The sequence below is a fragment of the Mirounga leonina genome, unplaced genomic scaffold (genome assembly GCF_011800145.1).
Source record: "Mirounga leonina isolate KUSES-001 unplaced genomic scaffold, KU_Mleo_1.0 Mir_170, whole genome shotgun sequence".
In the NCBI taxonomy this organism is placed as follows: Eukaryota; Metazoa; Chordata; class Mammalia; order Carnivora; family Phocidae; genus Mirounga; species Mirounga leonina.
This window is the reverse complement of record NW_023270433.1, coordinates 25,078,283-25,097,613: the sequence shown is the minus strand read 5'-3', so window position 1 is coordinate 25,097,613 and position 19,331 is coordinate 25,078,283. Positions and strand designations below refer to the sequence as shown.

General features: G+C 42.1%; 1 protein-coding gene across 9 annotated transcripts in view; it reads left to right on the top strand.

The window, feature by feature from the left end:
* ZNF462 (zinc finger protein 462) overlaps positions 1-18,521 on the top strand; it is a 136,319-nt gene extending 117,798 nt beyond the window's left edge. For 8 of the 9 annotated variants that reach the window (XM_035016140.1, XM_035016137.1, XM_035016145.1 and 5 more), the window contains 3 exons: positions 9,937-10,069; positions 14,392-14,515; positions 15,727-18,521. In XM_035016140.1, coding sequence (XP_034872031.1) covers positions 9,937-10,069; positions 14,392-14,515; positions 15,727-15,934 — 465 coding nt within the window. In that variant the 3' untranslated portion in view covers positions 15,935-18,521. The other variant, XM_035016141.1, reaches the window with a different exon arrangement.
* The last annotated feature ends 810 nt before the right edge of the window (positions 18,522-19,331 follow it).

Genomic DNA, 19,331 nt, shown 5'->3' with positions numbered 1-19,331 from the left:
ACTATGGAGACAAAGCAGGTTGGAGGTTGGGAGATGGATTGCAGAGGTTATGAGGGAACTTGGCAGAGTAAGAGAATTCGTAAACCAGATGGTGGTGAGGGTTGCATAAATGCATACATTTACTAAAACTCACTGAACTATTGATTTAAAACGGATGACGTCTATGGTGAGTAAATTATACCTCAGACCTAAAAGATTCAAGTTTCCCAGGACCTGACCCATATAGTAGATCTTCAATAAATGTTAATTTCCTGCAGGCTTTTTTTTATAAACTTGATCCTGGGAACAGATTGATCTACAAGATGCTGGAGATCCAGATTATTGTGTAAACTGCCAAAAACAAAGCGTGCAGTAGACTTAGCCATTGGTTTTAAATTAAGGTTTACTATTTTCCCCCTAATAAGACTATGTGTTGCATGCATTGCTCATTATATTCTTCCACTAATAGCGTGAAGTGATTTTGTGTGGTGGAGAGAATCTATAGAAGAAACTAAGAGACAATGTAGGATGTGTTTTCCATCAAAGGATTTTATAGATATCCAAAGCTGGGCTTCTGAATTCTGCCTGCAAAGCCCGGAGACCTCAGGAATGCCTCTTACCAAGTTGTCACACTGTATCATTCATAGACTGGATGGAATCCTGGTACAGCAGGAAGGATCCTTGAAGTCAAGTATACCCTTCTAGTTAAGAACCAGACTCCCAACTGCGCTGGATGCATGCTGCCATGTTTATCCTCAGAAGCCCAGGTGAAGTAGAAGAGGGATGACAGCATCTCTCAATTTGTACACGACACACAGCATCTTGTCTTCCTAGACCTTTATCTTTGCACCAGTGACCAAAGACTCACTTGCAATCTCTTGGAATCTAAAGTAAATAGTACAGGCTATTTAAAAATTTATTTTTCATCCTTCAGTTCCATTTTTTTCAATCTTACTAGGTCTTCTAGAGACAGACTGCTCTATGCTTTCAGTCCCTCCTTCATTCCTTCCCTCCCTCCAACCCTCTCTCACACACACACACACACACTCCTTCCCCCCCCCCCCCCCCTCACCCCCCCCCTCCCTCCAACCCCCCCCCCCCACACACACTGAAGTCCTACGTCAGTAGCACCGTTTATTAGTAATGCTGGTGAAAGATGAAGGGGGACAACATTTTTAAGAACCTTAAAGTCATGAAGAAAAAAAACCCCAAACCTTGCACTTCTCACATTTAAAAAACACATTTTTTTAAAGAAAGTTTTTAAGTATATGTGGTACCTTGTTAGTGTTCTTTATGGTTCTGAAGTCTCTTTGCTAGTTTAGGGAACATAAAAATACATTATCTCTAACTTGGTTTGCTCATAAAATTGTCATGTTTGCTATATTAAATTTAGAAGGATAGTCTATTCAGGCAATACACATTCACTAATTGAATTTACTTTGAAATGTTTTTAATTTTTTATACAAATGGAGCCTCAGGTGGCCGAACTCTAAGGAACTCGTATCTCTTACTCTTACTTTTTGCCAGTTTGGGGGAAGCAGCAGAACATTAAGCTCCGGAGGCATCACCAACATTTTAGTTATGCCAATAAAATTGTTCAGTTTTCCGGACCAGTGAAATCCATAGTGGCAAAAGAGTCACATAGAATATTTGTGTCCGGCAAAGGAAACGAGAAGAAATAGAACAAAAGAAGAACCTTCCCTTGATTCCAAATCATAAAATAACACCTCTGGCCACATTTTTTGGGGATTGTGTTTAATTTTGAACCTGAGTGCCAGCAGCTTTATCTTGATCATCTCTGAGGATTTCTGCAAGCCGGAGGTTTGTCCTGAAGATTATGTCCCTTCAGCTCTGCTTTCCTTTATAGCAGTCTTGCTTCTTGGTTTGTCAGCCACAGGCCCTGTTCCTTTCATGGAGTTTGGAAATAGAGGAACAAGAGGTCTGACCATTTTTCAGAGGGATGTGCCTGGCCGAACCTCGCATGGTATTTTTCAAGTAGACATTTGAAGACGTTCTTTGCCTATAACTTTTGCAGTTGTCCACTAAATTCTCCAAAGTGACCTGCTCCTGCTTCCAAGCTTCCATAGGACTGTTCTTTCTCTGTGAAGGCACTTAATTCATCCTGCCTAAACTGCCACTTTTAACAAGTCTCTGTCTTGCAACTGGATGCAACGTCCTTAAAATGGAAACCATGTTGTTTTTATGTCTTTTCTTGCAAAATCTAGTCAGAGTACCCTGCATACAGTAAAGTATCCAGTAGCTGTTCGCTAAATAAATCAATGTATGAAATCACTGTTCAAATGGGAAATTTTAAGTATTCTGTTTGTTCATATAAGCAAGATGTGGCAGCACCATCCACATCTTTGCCTCTGGATTTCAAGTTCAAGAGATTAAACAGCTCAGTTGGCCAGCAACCGAGTTCTTTGACTTTCTTAATGATGCCTTTCACTGGGCTTTTTTTGAGTACTTGTGACTGCAGTTATCCTGAAATGCTCAAAATGACTTGGTTTTTGTCTGGGCTTCTGCTAAGTTAGGTCTAGCAGAAGCATGTTTTCTGCTTCTGACTCAGTGATTTACAAAAGAAAGTAGATATTCTCCTTGACCTCTGTGCTCTATACCCTCCTGGGTACTTTTCCAGCCTTTATTCTTGTTGTTCTTAGGTTTTTATTTTGAAGAAAAATTCTCAAAAGATTCTACTCCTCTAGTCCATCAAATTTTGCAACATTATAGTCACAGTACTTTTTTCTGCCACCTTACTGTGTTCAGTTGGTATCCCATGGGTCATTTTTACATATTTTGTACGTAATTTTGCATTTCTGCAGGTGATTTGCATAATAATGGGGAAAGCTGGAGCCTTGTCATCTGAAGGTGTGAGTTCTAATCCTGGCTTTATCACTTAGCTTCTTTTGCATTGCTTTCCTCGTCTACAAATATGGACGGTAACACGGTTATCTCTCCGAGTGGTCATAAAGGTTAAGTGATCCATGTGAAAATGACTGGATTTTTAGTACATGATAGATATTTGATAAGAATGGAAACAAAATCTTTTAGAAAATGTCCAATCTTATTCTTACCAGCAAGCAAATTTTTGTCATTGGTTACGACATTATGAAGTTCTTTATACTGTATGGTCTCCCATGGTTTTTATGTTACCAGTAAATTCAAACAACATTTATCAGGTGTCAACGAGATGACCAGTCTCATACTCTACACTGAGCATATAAAGCTAAATAGGAAATAGTTGCTGCCTTGGAAGAGTTTATAAGGAGGAGACACGAACTTAAATAAAGAACCACAAGCCAGCATGTTAAGGGCTTGATAAAGGTACCTATGAAATAGGAGGGCAGCATGATGCACAGCATATATGGTGTCACGGCTTATCTCCCATAGAACTTTATTTATTTATTTTTTATTTTTTATTTTTTTTAAAGATTTTATTTATTTATTTGACACAGAGAGAGACAGCGAGAGAGGGAACACAAGCAGGGGGAGTGGGAGAGGGAGAAGCAGTCTTCCCCGCGGAGCAGGGAGCCCGATGCGGGGCTCGATCCCAGGACCCTGGGATCATGACCTGAGCTGAAGGCAGACGCTTAACGACTGAGCCACCCAGGCGCCCCCTCCCATAGAACTTTAATATACTTAGCTGAATATCCCTTCTAGAAGCTTTTACGGGAGCTCTGATCAGAATGTTCTGATCTGAGAATTCAAGATTTTTACCTGCACCTTTGACCGTCTTCCTTAAGAAAACGTAGAAACAGTGCTTTGCTTTCGCCTCCTGATTTCATTCCCATCCTGACTTTGAAAGATAGATAGGCAAAGATCACTGGGTAGACCAGCCGATAGCGTAAGTCAGAGGTTGGCGAACTCTGGTCCACAGACCAAATCTGGTGCCCCGCCTGTTTTTCTGTGGCCCACCAGTTGACATTTTTAAATGGTAGAAAAAAATCAAAAGAGAGCTAATTCGTGACACGTGCGTTGTCGTGGAGCGCAGCCCTGCTCATGCGTTTCCGTGCTGTCTGTGGCTGCTTTCAAGCTACAGCAGCAGGTGAGTAGCTGTGACGGAAACTAGATGGTCCAGAAAGCCCAGAATACTCGCTTATCTGGCCCTCTGCAGAGTGTTTGCCTGGCTGTGCTATAAGGTCTTCAAAATCTTTGCAGCGCTACACATCCTCGGTGTGGGCCTAAGATGGGCATTTCTGATGTAAAAGGCAGTTTGTCCGTGTTCTCTGGTGTCGCTTTCTCTGGAAATGTTCACCCTGGCCTTTCTTTTTAACATGAACAGGCAATATTAGGTGATGTGCGCAGCCTGACAGCATGTCCCTTTTGAAGGTACAGATGTTAAGTGAGAAGCGGGGGGAGCTCTGGAACCCTGGAGGGATTCTTCTTGATCACGGTCTCCCCTATTTAGCGTGTGCTAAGTAATCTGAGGACAGGGGTGTCCGATTTCCTGCTTTCATTAGCCAGCAAGTCCACACCAGTCTTTCCTGTAAGACTGGGTTTGCCGCAGTAGTAGGAAAAGGCATGTTCGCCTTGGTAGTGTTTGTAAATCACAGAATGCTTCTCCCCATAGAATAAGCCTCAAGTATGGAAATTCGTTCATATGCTAGGGAAATTCATTCATTTTGCTGAATGGTTAAAAACCAACAAGCAAAAAGACAAACAGAGTTGTGGAGCTTGAATATCAAGCACGAGCACGGAAGGGTTTACAGCGTCAGCTCTCCAGTGTTAACAGGGAAAGCCTCTTGCTGGTTGTTGGCACTTCATCTCACATTCTTAGGGGCGAGTGGCCTTCACAGGGGACTTTGGATTTGCAGGCAATCACAAATAACTTTCACAAGATATGAGGATCTATATATAGTTTTACAGTCTGAGGGATTATGTATTTGAACAGTCCAACCTTCAAACACATGTATGGTTACTTTTGCCTTCCAAAGGCTGCGAGGAGCCAGGTTCTAAATCTCAAACTCTTAGCCTTGCTGTTTCTCCCTCTCTTGTGGGCCTTTTGGGAACAAGGTAATACATTTCTGTGCACCTCCAGAGAAAGAAGTGAATTTCCCTCAATATGTCCTCTGCAGCAGATACCCACCAATCTCCAGGTCCAGAAAGTAACTTACTGGTATGATCACTTGGGATGCCAACCTAGACATCAACTGGAACTTGAATAAAAGTCTATGGCCTTTGACTTTGAACTCATAATTTCACATCTGGAAATTTAGCCTGTAAAATTAAAGCTCAACATGAAAGAAACTATAATTTATATACAGTAAGATTTATTGTTGCATTTTTAATAGTGAAAAGCCAGAAATAGCCAAAGGTAAACTCATATGGGAGGAGTCAGGTAAACTATAATATTATTTAGTTGATAAGATACATACATAGTGAATAAAAATGGTATTTATACAGAGAATGATATTTTTACTGTGCCGGGCATTAAAAAAGCAGGAGACCCACTTGTGTTTTAGTATGATTACAGCAATTAAATAATCTATGCCTAGAGAACAGGATTACGGAAATACAATACCTTGTTGACAGTTGTACGGGTAGGTAGGTGGACTTGAAGCTTTCTTTGCTTTCCAATTATTCTTCGTGGCCTGTATCAGAAAGAAGGCTATATTAAGCTAAAAGGAAGGCATGCAGGTGAGCACAGCACCAACTCTAACAGAGACACAGCACTGGTCGTGGAGCCAGCTGTGAACAAGATGCACCGAGTGTCTGTCTGTCCCCATGGAGTCTGCAGTTCAACGGGGGCGGCAGGCCATAGACAATTAACCACTGAGTGGGAGGAGTTACAAAAGGGGAAGGGAGAGCGCCTGGAAGCATAGAGTAAGGATAACTAACCAACGAGGAGTTTAGGGAAGGTCCCCCAGGTGTAGTGACCCACCCAGAGGCGGGGCTGCAAGGCAGGAGTCACCGCATGAAGCAGGCAGTGGAACTTCAGACAGAGAAAGTGGCACGTGCGGAGAAAGGCCCAAAGTCAAGAGCACAGTGTATCCTGGGAACATCCGCCAGTTCGGGGTGGTAGCAGTGGGCTGGAGAAGGTGGGCAAGGTAAGAAGATAGCTGGCCACTTCTAACGACAGTGAGAAATTCAGATTTTATCCCCAGGGCAAGCAGAAACGGACACGAGTAGATTTACATATTTATTTTTACTCTCAGACCACACTGGGGAATAGAGGCAAGAAGGGGCAAGAAGGCATGCTGGGAAAGCAGCGAGGAGGGAGGGGGAGGGAGGCTTGCCTTATTCCAGGTCAGAGGTGGTGGCTCCACGATGCAGCAAGGGGGGCCTAGAGGGTACGACGCATTTCTCTAGACAGAGAAAGACAAGCACCAAATGATTTCACTTATATGTGGAATCTAAAAAACAGACGAACAAACAACAAGCAGAAACAGGCCCATAAATACAGAGAACAAACCGATGGTTGTCAGGGAGGAAGGATGGTGGGGGGTGGGCACAGTGGGTGAAGGGGAGAGGGAGATACAGGCTTCCGGTCATGGAGTGGGTCAGTCACAGGGAGGAGAGGAACCGCATGGGGAATACAGCCAATGGTACTCTGATAGTGATGTATAGTGATTGGCAGTAGCTACGCTGGTGGTGAGCAGAGCTTAATGTAGAAAACAGTCACTATGTGGTATGCCCAAAACTAGTGTAGCATTCTATGTTAACTATAACTCAAATTTTAAAATCACTTATTATTTTTTTAAAAAATGAATATGATAAAGTTCTATCTTTGAGAAATAATTAAAATTCCAAATAGTTCAAAAAAATTTTTTTTAATGCCACAAGGAGGGTGCCCCTGGGTGGCTCAGTCGGTACAGCGTCTGACTCTCAGTTTCAGCTCAGGTCATGGTCTCAGGGTCACGAGATCAAGCCCCACATCAGGGCTCAGCAAGGAGTCTGCTAAAGTTTCTCTCTCCCTCCACTCCCTGCACTCACTTTTGCACGAGCTCGCTCTAATAAGTAAATCTTTTAAAAATAAATAAATAAATGAAGCAAGAAGTCTTCCTTTTGTATTAAGATTAATATTGGATGGCTGATTTGGGGATCTGTAGTAAGAACCCAACACTATAAAGGGTTTTTATTTTAAAATTTTCTAATTAAGGGCGTCTGGGTGGCTCAGTCATTAAGTGTCTACCTTCGGCTCAGGTTATAATCCCAGGGTCCTGAGATTGAGTCCCGCATCGGGCTCCCACTCAGCGGGAAGGCTGCTTCTCCCTCTCCCACTCCCCCTGCTTGTGTTCCCTCTCTCGCTGTCTCTCTGTCACATAAATAAATAAAAATTAAAATAAAAAAATAAAATCTTCTAATTAGATAACAAGATTTTTAGTTTTTACTTTTAAATCTTTTAATTACCTAACAAAGATTTTAGAAATCTTCAGGACACATAAATCCTGGGTTAGCCCCAGATGAACGTCATAACGTGGAAATGTCATGTACTCTTTTAAAATTGTGCAGAATCCAAAATGTTTCCCAATGAAGGGATGATGGTGATGGGAAAACGGGCAAATACAGGCCTCAAAAAAAAACCCAGAAGGAGGAAAAGAAAAAAATAACATTCGGTCTTGTGACAGATCTCCTTCTGTCACCATGAGTTCCTTGAGAAGCAGGGGCTCCTGTACCTCCCATGGGGCTGGGGGGTTGGGGGTGTACTTGTGGAAGGAGGGAAGGAATGAACGAATAAGCGAACAAATGAATGAATACATACTGACTAAAGGCGTTTGAGGATTCTTCTTGATCTTTCTTGGTTTTGTTATTTTCATTTCCTGGCAGGGGCTACCCCTCACGCCTCTTACACACACCTGCTGTGGCCCCGGCAGAGATGGGAAGTAGAGAGAGAGGCGGTCAGAAAAGGCTCCCTTCTACGTATTGGTCACTTAAGGATGTGTTACTTTGCACATATTTCAAAGTTAGGTAAACTGGAACCTTGCCTCGTTTTCCTGAAAAACTGGCAGCCCAGAAAACTTTTATTCAAATATTTGTCATAAATGCTATTTGGTTAAAATGTAGACTTTGTGGCTAAACATAACTTCATAAATATGCATTTACGATGCTTGTTGTAAGCGTTTCCAAAAGCCAAAATTGGAAAAGGCCACATTCCCAGAAAGGAGAAGGAAACTACATTTTGGGGAACTATTGTGTTTCAGGTAGCACGCTGACCCCCTTTTACGAACGGGGCATGGAGGCTGGATGTTGAGCAACTTACCCACAATCGCGTGGTTAATGGCAAACTCTGAACTTGAACTCAGATCTGTCAGACTTCAAAGCCCATGCTCCTTGTGCTCTTTTTGCTTTCATGTCATAAAAACAAAAGTCAGTATGGGTCTGTAGGAGTGAGGCATAGTAGATAAATCCAGATAAGAAGGTACTACAAGCCAAAGCTCTTTGAAGATTGTTACTGTGAATTCTTAGGAGGGAGGAATGAGAAATAAAGATTCTGAACTCGACTCTTCCTCCTCTGCACCTTAGTCTATTAATTTTTAATTTTACAAATGACCAAAATAAGACCTTGCCTTCCCTGAACGCTTAGCATTGAGATCGACAAAAACATCTCTCCTCCCTCCTGTTGACTTGTTTTCAGAGTCAAGTGTTAACAGAGTCCATGGATTGCATTATTATAGTTAGATCAATCCATTGTTTCTCTCATTTTAAAAGAGCTCTTATCCTGAGTTTTCTTCCTCCTTTTAAATGCTGCCTACCTTCTACAGGATGTTGTTGGGGCAATATTAAGTCTTTTCACAGGGCTGTCTCTTGGCCCTGGTACTCTGAGTCTCTTTCTCTCCCATTTGTCACAGTTGATGAGGATGTTCCCATCTGCCAGGCATATGGAATTGGTGGTGCTCAGCAAATCTTTGTTCCAGTCTGGTCCCAGAGAGTATTTTGGGATTATCTTGTAAATTCTCTCTTTCCTCTCCTGTGCCCTCAATATGCTCTATCTCTACTGTAGCAGCTATGGAAATCTACCTTGGAATCGAGTTGATGATGTCTGCTTTCCCTCTTCAACTCAACTGTGAGCCTCTGGAGGCCAGGACTGGGTCTCATTCATCTTTGTGGGTCCCTTTCCTGACCCCCAACAGGGGGAGCACAGGACATTCCACAGAGGACTAAGCCCATAGCTGTTGATTGGCTTGAGACATTTTGTTGGCTTGAGTCCGTGCTAACCTGTCATTCCTAATAATTCTATGCACAAATGGAGAGGTTCTGAAAATAGATTAGTCAAGAAGGTGAATTTTGTGCTTCTGCCGATGTGAGACCCCTAAACATAGCATCATTATAAAGTTTTCCTGGTGTGGATTTTTTTATTTCCCTTGGGCATTATTTGGAAGAGAGTGTGGATTCCCACATTATTCTAACCATGTATTACATAAATAAAAATAAGCCGTAGTTAACACTTAGAGGGCTTTTATGGGTTACTCTAGATTTTTCTCAGGTAATTCCAGCCTAAATCAATAGGTTATGGTCAGCTTCAGAAACAGTAATACAATAACAGTGTTGTCTTCATTTATGGAGTCAGGAGTCAGATAGTGGTCATCTGGCCTAAGCTGGGGCAGCCCACAACCCTCCAGGTTGATAAGATCATGGAGAAGGTTGTGACTCTCATGCTAGTTTTCAGGATACTTACAGAGCCTTTGAATTCAACTCAAAAAGCATTACTGGACACCTACTCTATACCACAGGCTTTGTGATACTTAGATTTCCTGCCGACTGGAGCGCCTGTTTTTTACTGCATTTGGTAAGGAAGGTCCAATGTTCCTTTAAAAACATTGGAACGTAGGGGTAAAGGACAGATCCACCTCTGAAACAGTCCAAGGGAGGAAAAGAGCCTCTTAGGCACTGGTGTTGTTTGGTCCTGGTTCCAAAAACATGGTCAAGGGAAAATGATGGTGGAAAGATCTCTCCCCCTGGGAGAGCCCCGTTTGGTCTATGGTTCATGATTCTACTATTTGTTTGGACCTTTTTCAGGTGAGCCGTAATTTTGAGCTGGTTGGACGGGTTAACTTGGATCAGCTGGAACAGATGAAGGAAAAGATGGAGAGCTCCAGCAGTGAGGACGAGGACAAGGAAGAAGAAATGAACAGCAAGGCTGATGACAGAGGTTAGTCCCAGCCCTGCCCTCGGAGGCCCAGATGGCATCTAGCACGTCCATGGTGAGACAGAAGGGAGGCAGAAGGTTGTTGGAGGAGGAACAGAAGGAATGATCCTTCTTAGTTAAGTAGCAGAACAGACTGACTTAAGAAACATGTCAGAGGCCATGTCTTCGTAAACTATTACCAGCTATAGGAACTCCAAGGAAAACAGACATTTTCTAACTATAGCTATATGTTTGTTAAAAAGTATATGGGGGTGATTTGTTTTTAATAAGGAAAACTGGTGTCTAGGGAAACTTCACAGTAAGGACAGGCAGACAGAGGACACTAAAGCTATGGGGGAATGTGAATGAACTTCCCATTGAGCACTTAAGTAATATTGCTGCTGCTGGGGTAAAATTGAGGCTGTGTGAGGAGGGGTGGGCTGCAAAGGACTTGAGCCCTGAGCTTTTCCAGAAGTCCCTCTGCCTGGCCCTTTTCTAAACCCCCTCGCTGCTCTTTTTGCTCTGTAAAGAGGGAGAAAGAGGCCAACAGTTTTCATTCAGCCGTGTGTTTACAGGGACAGGTTTCATGGGATTTTTGTACTATTTTTCCAATTTCCTCTGAGTCTATAATTACTTTCAAAATAAAGTTTTTCAGAAGTATATTTAGCTGTAGACATACATTTATATGGTCTAGAGTTGGTGTTCTGTATTGTTCAACATAGAACATTGTGGAAATCCCAGGAGGGTGCATATAAGAATATGGGTTTGGGATCTGTTAGGTTAGTTACTGTAGATTCATCAAAAGCACATGGATAACAAACATGAAAAATAGACATTATAGATAGGAGAAGAATGATGTTAGTTACCAGCATTGAGCTTCCTTATGTGCCAGATCCAGTGTTGGTGGGTTTTATAGAACCCTTTTTTCTTTAATCTTCTATAATGTAAAGGGTTCTGCAGTTGGCTTGCCTGGATTTGGCTCCCAGTTATGCTACTAAACTAGCTGTGATTTTGGGTAAAGTATCTTATCCCATGTGCATTCATCATCTATAACAATAATAGTATCACCTACCTCTTAGAGTTGTGGAAAGCTTGAATGAGATCATGTACAAGACACCAGCCCAATTCCCAGAACAGAGTAACCGCCACATAAATGATAACCCTGCAGTGTACATGGTATTATTATCATTTTACAAATGGAGAAATAAAGGCCCAGAAAATTAAGAGCTGATTCAAAGGAAAGAAAAAAACATCATACCTTGGAGGCTGAATTTAGGTCTTCTGGCTCCAAAGGCAAGATCTCTTTGTACTACATCCCCTTTCCCCAACCCTTTGGCAGTGGAATGTTCTTCATCGAAGGGAACCTAACCCTGAATGCCTTCAGGCCTCACTCTGAGGTGCACTTCTGCAGAATATCTTTGCTTTTCCTCCTTGCTCCGTCTACAGGCCTATGAAAGCCTATTTGGTGGCCATTTCCCTCGAAGGTTCTCCCTGTTCTTTTTCCTGACCTGCCCCACTTCCACTCCATTCCCACCATGACACCATAGCAGGAGACCACAGGTTTGCAACATGAGGGGCCAATTGGGCCCCTCGATCCCTAGTGAAGAAAACAGCAGGGACTGCCAACTCTTCAAAGCCCCCATGCCCATGGGCAACCTGAAAAACGAATGGACAAAGAACACATCCTACCATATAGGTTGATTGCCCTCGTAAAGTTACAACTTTTATTAGGAGAGGCCACAGTGATCCATTTCTTGGAAGGAAAATGGCTATGATCTAAGGAAGCATGGTTCCCAATTTTTTTTTTTTTAACATTTCACAAATATGTTCTTAGTGATGAATTCTTTAACGTCTGTGCACTGTTACCAGAGTTCTCTGGAAGAGGATGCTTTTGACAGAGGGTACAGAGGCTCCTTTTGCTTCATGATGCTCTGTGCCCTGCTGTTCCTCTCCAGGAAATAAATTATTCCTCGTTGGATGCTATGACTTTTTTTAATCTCTGAAGCTGAGCACATATGATTTTAGAGGTTATAAGCATGGCAGAGGCAAGAACCCCCTTTAGTCCTCCCCTCCTCTGTGATTCCTCCAAAATGAAAGCATCGCAAGTTAGAAAAATAGATGGCAGTTAGGGATGGGGGGCACCAGGCAAATTCCCTTGCTTGCCTGGCTTGGCTGTCCCCTTCGCTTGGGCACTGGGGCATCAGACCAGTTCCGTTTGACTGGAAAGAATTTCACGGTGTCTGATCGCTTCTCACCGGGAAGTGTAGTATCCACATTCGTGAGCCCTAACCACATGGGGGAAAAAAGAAGTCTTGGGGTGGAGGAGCCTGTATTCCTCTCTCTGAGGGTCGGGGATCTATGTGAGTAACTTCTAGTGATGCTAATGGGCTTTCCAAGCCTACCTCCCCATCCCCCTCGCCATTCTTGAAAGAACAGCCTCCTTTGTCTCATCTCCTTTGAATCAATTTTCCACCATCTAGGTATATTCTTGCCAACAAGAAGAAATGGCAAACAATAGCCTCGGGGTGTTTTTGCCAGACGGTCTGTCTTCTAGGAGTAGAGCGGGAGGTGGCTTTAGTACAGCTCTCAGGGCTGATGGAGAGCTATTTGATGTGTGACAGGTAATGACTGGCCTCGTCCTTTGAGGATGAAACAGCATGAGCCATTGGAAAGAATAGATGACTGGTTTCATGTTTCCTAAGGGTAAAGGAGCAAATGTGCCAGGAGCATGGCCCTCGTTGGCATTGTAGACTTTCATCAGGCACACTCAGTTCGGGGGGCTCACGTCCTTGTAGCTCCCCCACTCTCCGTGCCCTTTCCAACACGGGAACTGGAGAGGAGACTGACCGCCGCCACGCTGCAGGTCCTGCCTAGGCAGCTCGGAGGGAATTTGAAAGAGAAGAAGCCAGGCATGAAGAAATCAAAATTAACCCAAGCAGAATCCTCCCCACCCCCTCTCATTATGCAGTTGGGAGGAGTCAGGAAGGCATTCTGTTGATTTCTTGCCCAAGATAATCCCTGCTAAGGAATTAATGCGCAGAGCAGATGGTGCTGTCTCATTTCCAATGAAAAGAATCAAGGAAGATAGTCTGTGCAATTATTTTTAATGGCTTGTGTGGTGATCTTCTTAATTTGTGAGAAAATGTTTCATCTTTTGTTAAAACTGGCCCTATTCACATAGCTTTTTGTGCGAAAGATTAAGGCAGCACAGAGACACCTATCCTGTTAACATCATCCTGAGGATTTTATTAGATGGAGTATTTCAACCAGGAGACATCCTCCTGTACCATCTTGTGTGTACAGGCATAGAGTGATCAGATATGTAGAGATGATAGACATTTCCTTGTCCACTGCCCTCATTTTGCAGCGTGGCCACAGGCCTGTCTCGGTCCTGCTGTTACTCCCCACGGGAGGATGGGCCCTCTGTGGTATAATGAAAGACATATGGGCTTGGGACTCAGGAGAACACAAAGGCCATGTGATCTCTCCTCTTGGAGTTTGCCAGGAGGAGTGGTCTGTGAACAAATAGCTGGCCAATCCGCATTTATCAGACCCCTAGCATGTGCCCAGCGCCATGAAGAAAACAAAACAACAGTCAATATTTGATGTTTACAACAGGCCTGTCCAGAAACGTCTATACCCCCACATTCATGAATACCACCAATTGAGGAGTAGATACCAGGCAGCCAGCCAGGGTCCCTCACCAGCTGAGGACATGCTTTCACGTACTGGCCTTCCTGTCCAGGATTCTCGTTCACGCTAGGCTCTTTGCTTGCAGATCTCATTCAGGGCTCGTAGCCACCCTGTGAGGTGTTGATTATGACATCCGTGACAGGTGAGCACAAGTTGTGAGCCCCCGGCCTTACTTGGAACCAGCCAAAACTCTGAGGTCTGCTACACGGAACCTGATCCAGTGCCTTTACGTTCTTTTTAGTGAGCAAAGATAAACCTGTGTTGGATAGAAAATGAATAGGTGCTAACCCGGGAGGCACTGACAGAGCATCCCAGAAGAGATGTGGTAGATAAACCTGCTGAGACACTGTTGGAATGGACAGAAGGGGTTCTTCGGGCCAGAAAGCCCCAGATTATTTGTGATGGAAGCAGGTGGGGCCGTGAGGAGGCATGGGGAGGCTGGGGCCCTGGGAACCAGGAGCAGTTCTTGAGGACTAGCCAAGAAACACCCTTAGGTGAGAAGCCGGTAGGAGAAAGAGTAAGGAATCTGGAAATTGCCTTCACAGATGGTTTTACAAGTGAAGGTAGGAGAGGAGGTTTCCTAATGAATGTGGACTAACCTCTTCTGGCTCCTCCCACAGCACACAGGTAACACTTCTGCTTTCTCCTCACAGATCTGATGAGATTTTCTGACCGTGGCACTGCTATTAACACCGAGAAGCGTTTTCCATGTGAATTTTGTGGACGGGCATTTTCACAGGGCTCTGAGTGGGAAAGGCACGTGCTGAGACACGGCATGTAAGTTGAGCCATCCCAAGCCATCACTTGCCCAGAGAAGTGAGAAGTGGCAGGGAGAGCAGGTTCTTTTTGTTTTTTCGTTGTTGTTGTTGTTGTTGTTTGTGGGGTTTTGGTTGTTTTTTTGGTTTTTTGTTTTTAGGGGTTTTTTTTTGTTCTCCTGACAATCCATAGACCCCTCCCTCTGTGTCGCACTTCTGGGCATGGGAGGAGAGGCAGTTGTCAGGAACTAGGTTTTGTTCTTTTCTGTTGGTTTTTTAAATGGTCACCCATACACAAGTCAAATGAGGAAAAAATCATCTTTACGAATGACAAATCCCACCCAAGCCCTCACGTGGAAGTTTAGTGCATTCTCCAGCCAGTGTCCCTTCAGCTTTCATTAGCGTGACATTCTCTGATAGAGCGTGGACCGGGGTCAAAAGATCTGGCTTCTGTTCCTGCCTCTGTGATGACTCATTCCCTGAGTGGCCTTGAACATGCCCTCGCACCTCTTGGTGCCTTCAGTGCTCTGCCTCGGGGACAGAGCCAGCTTCTGCCTGCCTCCCAGGTAGGTGGGAGCATACCCATAACACTTAAAAAAAATCCTTGAACATAAAATCGTCCCCTAGACAAGGCATTCTTAGCCCATGAGACACAGAGAGAACCTAGGAGTTGGTCCTCGGGTAGAAAATGCCCCAGAAACCCCAAGCATCTAAACTTCAGAGAAGATTAACTAAGCTTCCTGAGACCTGGGTTCCATCTTCAGGTTTTTGCTCTTTGTTTCTCTGATTTGTTTCTGGACCTGTCCATTAAATCTTTACCTGAGTTCCTCTTTTTAGTCTTATTAAATATGGCCAATCTCCAAGCTTGTGGGTTCCATGGATGAGCTTGAGTGAAAGACAGTTCTTGCTACTACCACTTGTGACTTAGACCGACCCAGTAGATGAGGGAACATAAAATAATTGTTAATGTGTCCACATTACACATGGTATAATTAAAACATAGTATAATAATGGATACTTTTGTAGATTCACATCTTCAATAAGATGCCAGAAAGAAATGACCTAAGCATAACATGTAACAAGGATAAATCACTGGCAATTTAGTCCTACATTCATGGCATTTATGCAAAGGAAACCCCAAGGTCTTTTTAGGATCAGGGAAATAAGGACACCTTTTGGCTTAATTAGAAAAAAATGCATACTCACCCATCTCTCCCATCAATGTTTTTCCAGGGCATTGAATGACACCAAGCAGGTGAGCAGAGAAGAAATCCACCTGAAAGAGAGTGTGGAGGACAGTATTAAGATGCCCTCTATAGAGGAAAAGGAAGATGACGAGGCAATCGGGATAGACTTTTCCCTAAAGAATGAAACAGTAGCCATCTGTGTAGTAGCTGCTGACAAATCTCTCCTGGAGAATGCAGAGGCCAAAAATGAATAAGCGTTTGGTGAAATTCTTAATCAAACCGTACTTGAACCGTGATGAGAAAGTGGGAGGGCCAGCTTGGGCTGAGAAGGGGGAGGGGGGGAACAGAAAAGAAGACAGAACAAAGCTGCTTTTTAGGACTGAACAATCTATTTTCAAAGCACTGGTACCTGTGTGAGTGAGTATGTAAATTAAAGTTATTTAAATGGTTGGAATATGTGGCTCCTTTTCCATCACTACACCTTTCCTTCCGGATCTTCATCATGGAAGCGTCATTTGTTGTGGAATATGGAAGCACCTCCCGTGCGCACGGTGCACTCCGTGGCGGTCTTTGGACAGGATGTGGAAACAAGCTCCATGACAGTAGAAGACTTCTCTTAGGGGAACAACTTTTTGACGCACATCTTTTGGTGCGTTTTTCTAGTTTTAATACCTTAAGCTTTTTCAAGACCTAACTGCAGCCGCTTTGGGAAAAAACAAACAAACAAAAACCACAAAAAAAAAAAAAACAAAAACAGAAAACAAAAAACTGCTTTGCATAAAACAGTCACCTGTTTCCTAGTACCTCAAACTTAACCAAGGGAATTCTCTGCATTTGTCAGTACTACCTGTCGTCGTCGTGGTTAAATGTAGAGAGAACTGCTGGGCAAGACGGTGAATGGATTAAAAAAAAAAAAAAAAAAAAGAGTTTTAAAGAAAGGAACACAAATTGTGCTTAAAATCCCCACGTGGGTTTTATTTCTTAAAATACTGTGATTTTTTTAATTATTTTAGTAAAAAACAAAACAAAAAAAAAGAAACAGACTTTAATTATTAGATAACTGTTTGTGAATTGTCATCCTTTATTCCAGGTAAGCTGTTTATTAGCGTTCAACTATAATTTAGAATTTGGTAGATTCATGTGAGCTAATTTTACGGTGACTGTGGATTTTTGTTTGCCATATGTTTATTTTCTATCGATTTGAGTGTTACAAACACAGCACAATTCAGTTTTCACATAAATTGTTTTTTGTGTGCGTGTTGTTATTATTGTTTTAATTTGGGGGGCAAGGGAGATTGAGTTTTTTTTGTGAATAGGAATGTTTTTATTTTAAACATGGAAATAACAAAGAAGTTAACTTTTTTTTCTTAATTTAACTAAAGAACCAAACTTTTTGGCACAGCTATGCAGCTTGTGGGCCAGACGAGGAAGTCCTCTTCACCCTTTTGTTGCTTGTCAAATTAACACGTTATCCGTCTCACACAAATAATTTGTAGGATGGGCTGGCTTTTGTGTGTGATTTTAAAATGTGTGTTCTGTTTTTGTTTGCATTGTGTTTGGGGGAGGGTTTTTCATTTATTTTGCGGAACAAGGGGATGTGCTAGAATCCCATCCCTTTGGTGAGAGTGGACAAGAAATACTTATATCCTACAAGGAGCCTGGAGAACTTTTTTTTTTTTTTTTTTTAAACTCTAGCTACCAGCTGCTCTGTTTCCCCATATTAGCTTTTTCAGGAGGGAGCAGCTTAGACTAAATCTAAGTCTACATTTATAATATGTTCTGATTGTGAACAAAGGGTTTCATTCCAAAAAAGTAGAACTTTCCTTGAAGCCTAGATTATAGAGAAGCCTGTGTGCGTGTGCACTTGGATGTGTGTGTGCTCGTGTGCGTGTGTGTGAGTCCTTTGGTTTTCATGTTTTGTTTTGTTTTGTTTCTTACTTGGAAGGGTTGCGGGAGGGGGAGGGAAGAAAGGGACAGGGAATTGCTGAGATGACAGTGTCCCACACAGCTTCAAATAAAATCCATGGAAAGATAGTGCATTTGTGGAATAAGTGCTTACTTGAAAAGCATGTTCTTCTTTTATTTTCTTGCTGTTAAGAAATTTTATTTGTAGGGAGTTTAATTTAATTTTTTTTTTTTTTTAGGGATGGGGGCCATCATGTGGAAACCAGAAAATGGGGAAAGTGTGATCTAGACAAAGATAACATTTTGTGTCCATATTTGTTTTTAATTGGCCTCATTTCAAATGTATTAAACAGTTGCATACCTGGATTGGGTGTTTGTAATGGTTACCAAAAAAAAAAAAACAAAAGAAAAAAAGAAAAAAAAAAAAGAAAGAAAAAGGAAAAAAAAGAAAATAATTGTGACATGCTTTTATCACTACTTTATTTTTCAAATAACATGTAAATATTGTAATCCATTGGATTTTGTTTTGCTAACCTGTTAATAAAAATATGGGACCATTATCCTTTTAACAGGGCTAGAATGTCATTTTTTTCTGTTTTCAAACATATACCTGATATTTTGTGGCCACACATTTTGGATGCATTATTATAATTCTGTTGACTGTAATGACATAGAATTTACAACATTTTTTTTTTGTTTAATTTATACAGAGGACATTTTTTTTCAGAGCTTGAGAGAAGAAAATAAATAGCAAAATGAGAACCTGTTGACTCCAATAATCAGTGTTTCCCGACACTTGATAGGAGAGAGGGAGATTCTGAGTTCTTGAAGCCAAGGGTTTTAAAAACAACAAAAACACACAAGTAGGTTATTCAAGTTGTTTGCAACATACATTTTTGTAATGAAATGTGAGAAATTAATAAAGAATTTTTTTCACATGTGTCTATGTGCATCTGTTGTAGATCATTTACAGATATGACCACAGATATGAAATGTAGGAATAACAGCACAGCGTTGCCTTTCAGTGCATGTACATGAGAGCTAATTCAGGCCACTGAATCTACACAGGTATGGAAAACAAAGGTCATATTAAAGTGAGGTGTGAGCTGGGGTTTTAAAAGTTAGCATTTCTGCATCAGATATTTATCACCAATTGGAATTTTATGGAGGGAAGGTTTTCTATCAAAAATGTGAATCAAAATGTTGTATGAAGCTTCAGAAAGAGGAAGTACTAGTGATTAAATGTCATCTGGGGACCCTGAATCCACGGGGAATTATTTTAAGCTAACTGCAAGACACAACCACTGCCACAAACTTACTTTGCATCCTGCACCAGTAATTATTATCGTTAACATATTCTTTGAGCTATGCTATTATAAGCCAAAGGAAAAATTAATAGTCATGAAAACTAGAGGAAGAGTAAATTAAAATCATCACTGACTGTTAAACTCAGAGCTGATTTATACTGTTGTCTTCACCAGGGTTAGGAGAAGAAAGGTTCATGGATCTCTTGTCCAGAGCTGTTCTAAAAATTTGGTTCTCACCCTTCCTTGTTTTCTTTATCTCTTCCACAGAGGAAAGTTTTTAAGACACTTAACAGGAGTATAAAACAAAATGGGAAATTAGGTAAGTCAGAACCCAAAGGGAAAATGAGGACTAAGTAGCAACATGATTATAGTAGAGAATTGGCAAAAATGCACCCCAAGAGGCCGTGCATAAGCCATATATTTGCCTCAGAGCTTTCTG